At 36.2% G+C, this 4,828-nt stretch overlaps 1 protein-coding gene across 1 annotated transcript; it reads right to left on the minus strand.

The window, feature by feature from the left end:
* Positions 1 to 455: 455 nt before the first annotated feature.
* On the minus strand, positions 456 to 3,015 carry LOC123682314 (MFS-type transporter clz9-like). The gene is made up of 2 exons (XM_045620877.1): positions 2,856 to 3,015; positions 456 to 2,643 (listed from the first exon to the last, which is right to left on the minus strand). Exon 2 carries the CDS (start codon positions 2,632 to 2,634, stop codon positions 910 to 912), a length of 1,725 nt encoding a protein of 574 aa, XP_045476833.1. The 5' UTR covers positions 2,635 to 2,643; positions 2,856 to 3,015; the 3' UTR covers positions 456 to 909.
* Positions 3,016 to 4,828: the final 1,813 nt, after the last annotated feature.

Consider the following 4,828-nt stretch of genomic DNA (forward strand, 5'->3'; position numbering starts at 1 on the left):
TCAATAAAACGCAATTACAAAAGATGCTTCTATTGAGAATTTCACAAAATTAACATCAGAGCCGGACCTGTCTCGACTAGAGGACTCCAATTCCCGGACTGTTTAAAGTGCGATTGAGCCGTGGAATTCCGCGGGACCTCCGTTCAATTTTCATCGCACCAGGGACCTAAATTTACTGCCCGTTTCGGTCCCCACTTTCGCGCATTCAAAAGATTGAATTTCCACTTAATTACAAAAGAGATAGATTGGACTTTTTTTGCGCGTCACTTCCAGACCGCACCCGGCTCACGGAATTGACACGGCGGAATAATGAAAAAAGTATTTGGACATTAATTTCCGACCGAGTGTAAGACATGATTACTCCGAGGAGAAAATTTTCTTGGCTTGGGAGGGGAGGTACGCGGGGGAATTGGAGGGGTTATAATTCGAAGTGCCGTAAGGCGGTGTTACTTTGCAACAATTTTGACATTTTTAACAGTAAAACTACCTCTCATAATGAGTTGATAATTTGAAGTCTGATATATATGTTATTTTAGACTATTGTCTACACATGGAAGCCTATATATTGTCGACGAAATATGATAGTTACGAGATTTTTATTTTTTTATTTTTGTGTAAAGTCACCTGTCCGTAGTGTGAATTTACAAGAACATATAAAAATAAATATTATTCCAAGTCGAACTGTCTGAATGGATACTTTACACGTTATTTTTACATATGTTTTTTGATTGATTTTTTTTTTCATTGAACAAACTCAATATTTTTTCAAAAATATTTCACTAAATTCTTCAAAATGGACAAATATTTATTTATATTCGTAAATAAAGTACAAAAGTAAATAAAACATTTTTGTTAACTTGATAAAGTAAAAAGCATTCTCAACTCTAAATATAGGTATACATAAAATATTCAAAATTTGTACTCTGTAGTATTCAGTCCATCGAACGTATAAATGCCCCTCTTCATTGATGGAGGCTTCAGATACATAACAATGTCGTCTTCATTTTGTACGGAAATATCATCTTTGTCCGGGAAAACAAAAAGATTTTCCCGTTTCACTCTCATAAATTTGACCACCAATTCTGGCCTGTTCACCTCTTCAATCTTGCATATAAAATGCTTGAAGGATTTCTTAGAAGCTAGTTTAATCACAGTAAAAATTCCTGGTTTTGGAATGGGTAATTCCTCGTCACTTACGTCTACATCTGTGAGATCAATATTTGGAATATTTTCTTTTTCTTCTTCATCTTCGGCAACGCCTTCTACAGCTTCTGCAGCATTTTCTTCATCGGAACAAAAATCTTCATAGGAAACTGATTTTCCTGGTTGAATTTTCAACATTTTTTTTCTTGATCGAGGTTTTATATTTGATTGAGGAGTACGAAATTCTTTCAAATAGTCCAGCAATGACTCGCTGAGTGTTTCGGAAATATGTTCCTGGGCTCTATTTGAAGGCAACCTTTTCATCACTTCCTGTGGATTAAATGGAATGATTCCTGTTCCTCGAAAAGCTCCCTCAATTGTAGTTTTATTGGTCAAATCTAATTTGTCCATCAACTTTTTCAGCAAATGTGGAAATGTGGACTTGTTCAGAGTTTGGTCTCGAGGATTCTGTGTTTTATAATCCGTCAGTAATTTCCTCCATATTTTTTTGAGAGGTCCGTAATAACCCACATCCAAAGGCTGGGTGATATGCGTTGCATTTTTCGGTAGAAATACGAACCTAACATTATTTCGCTGACATTCTATTATAATTTCTATGTTCAGATGTGAGGATAAATTATCGCCTATAATAACTTTAGGCCCAGAAAGCCTTTTCGCCCAAGGAATAACAATTGAGGAGAACCAATCTTCAAAGGTAAAGCCATCGAACCAACCCGATTTCGACCTGTTATAACGAGCATTCTTCGGTCCTCCAATGGTCCACTGGTCGTACAATCGCTCCGCCTTATACACCGTGTATGGTGGCAAAACATCTCCAGCCCCAGTGATGGCAAACATAATGGAAATACATGCCTTAGAAGTATTCATTACTCGTTCTGGATATTTCATTCCTCGCCGAAATATACATTTTTTAGATCCGGGGTCATCGGAAAGATTAGTTTCATCGAAATTTAAAATATTAGTAGGTGGAACATCTCTCAGGCTTCTCTCCAAATTTTCAAAATAATTTTGCATCTCCTCTTCCGTTTTCTCTGCACGACATGTCTTGATGTTCTGGCAGCTTCTTTGTGACAGCTTATCTTTGTGCCTATCCATAAAATTCAAAACCCAGTCGTGGCCTGGCAAGTTGTTTGGAAACTTGCTTATGATCGTTCCCTTTCGATCAAAATATCTTTTGACTAGTAATCTGAGATCGAATGCAGTGAGAGGACTTCCGAACTCACCAGCTGCAAGAAGCACGTCTACCAAAACTCTTTCCTCGACTTCCGTTAATGCAGTTGGTCCACCCACTTTGTTCTTATGTTTTCCTTTGACCTTGTTCCACAAGGTTTTCCATGGAATTCCATAACGGATTCCAGCTTCCCTGTAACTAGCCCCAGCACGAATTGCTGCAACAGCATTTTTTAATGTGTCTTCAGAATAATTTGCGTAATTTCTATTACCAACTCTTCTTTTATAAATGCGGCCCATTATACCAAGCTGAAAAAGAAGTTTATATTCATTAATTTTTGGAATCCCACTTTATGTGTAAAGTATCCTTGATATACAAAAAGACACATAACGTCGCATAGGAATATATAATGTTTATTTAAAATTGTGAATACATATTCTTGAAGTACTAATTCATATTGTACATATAAAATCAATCTGAAATTGCTGACTAAATAAAGGTAGTAACCCTTAGTACATACCAGTTGTTGAAACGGCCGATAATCACGCCGCAGCTCAAACGTCCACCACACCGTTCCACAACGGACTGAACACTTTTCTCGAATTGTGTAATTCCAACCATCATTCGACTTAATCAACTCTGCACGTGTTTTGTCGCAACGATGTCAGATTTAATACAAATATAATGTTCAATGAAAATATACCGGTCATGTGTAAAGTCACCAATACGTAGCAAAGTAACACCGCGTTACGGTGGTTTTTTTTGTTACTTTTGTTCAAATTGTGAATTATCGTTTGCTGGATTCTTTGGAACTTTACGGTCTCTAGAGGGTTAAGAAAAAACGAGTTTGATAATAATTACGAACAATTTGGATGCCGTATATTTTCGTATATACGCACACAGACGTCCAGCCTTATATTTCCGTTTGAATTTGAGTTTTCCGAGAGAGGAGGGTCTCTTCTCATCACAAATTCTTGAGTGTTCAGTCATGCCTTTGAGCGGAGTGGCAAAACCCCTCAAAAAATACAAATGACAATACCGATCTACTGATTTTCTATTTTGCATGTTTCACAATTATTATTGATGAATATACTGGAAATTTTCTGTTTGGCATTCTCTTTGGTGTGAGAAACTTCGAATAATTATTAAATTTATCAGGAGCTTTTGAGCTCTCGTTCATTCATTCGCCGATTGCATCCTCATGAAACTGTAGAACTGTATTTAAGTATATTTGATCTCCAAGGCTATTGGCGCAAAAATGATGATCCCACATCCTCCTGTCTTACAACAGTGCTTTCTCTCTTTCTTCGATATTCTTCTCGAATTTCCTATGGTTCTGCTGGTTAAAAGTTTATATAATATTTCTTGAAAAACTTAGCGTACAAAAGCTCCTAACTTTAAATCAGTACTTTCAGTCAGTTTTAGCATACTAAGCCTTCGTAATCGACAAATGCTATAGTCTAGGTTTCAGGGGTGTGTTTTTGAGATGGATTTCCAGCTATCTTGAGGGCAGAGAACTATGATCGTTAAAGTCGGCAGTTCATTCTCAGATGTTTGTGAGGTGAATTTGGGTGTCCCTCAGTGTTCAGTCCTGAGACCACTTTCATTCTTACTTTTCATAAATGACCTGCCCTCCAATCTGAAGAAGATGATGAGTTGTGCAACAAATTGCCATCAGGATCTTCTTCTTCTTTTGATCAAAGTGAGAATAATTCTATTTAGAAAGATTTACCTTATACTTAATAAGATATTCAACTCAATATATCATATGAATTATGAACAAAAAAAAAAGCAGGAAAGCATAGATGCGAATTACGGAACTTTTGCTCACAGAATCGACTACATTTTTTAAGTCCAGAGTTAACGACACTGAACTACCACTATCAGACATTGTCACGAGTTGAAAAAATATTTCTTGTGAATGTCAGTAGGAAATTTAAGAGAAATTCGATTTATATAGAAACACTAAGAAAGTACAGCCAAAGGTTTTTAATTTTTCTTTTGATATACAACATACAACTCAATTTTCATATTTTTCATGGTTGTCCAGGAATAGTGCTTATATCAGGGCAGCGAATTTCTTTAGCGATCGATATTAGGTATCCTAATTTCCTTTTTCCCTATTGCTAAAGAGTCATTTCGCGGATTTGATATGAAAATTAGTATTTTGTACGCTCACGGCCAGACTAAAATGGAACGTCTGTGGAAGTGAAAATAATATCAATTCAGAAGCGTATCTATTATATTCAGAAACATAATTGAGACTTAGAGGTGGAGTACCCCACAGCTCAAATCTTGGTCCCACACTTTTTTCAATCACTCAATATCTACCGTATAACTAAATAGCACATTATACTGATTCACATCCTGCTTTTATTCACACACAGTGAGAAATCGAATACTTCTACTAATTAAACCAGATATCTAAACACAACTAAATCAAATCCCGATGACTTGAAATTTCAATCACATTTGATTTCTATCCACAATTCC

Source organism: Harmonia axyridis, chromosome 1, assembly GCF_914767665.1.
Source record: "Harmonia axyridis chromosome 1, icHarAxyr1.1, whole genome shotgun sequence".
In the NCBI taxonomy this organism is placed as follows: domain Eukaryota; kingdom Metazoa; phylum Arthropoda; class Insecta; order Coleoptera; family Coccinellidae; genus Harmonia; species Harmonia axyridis.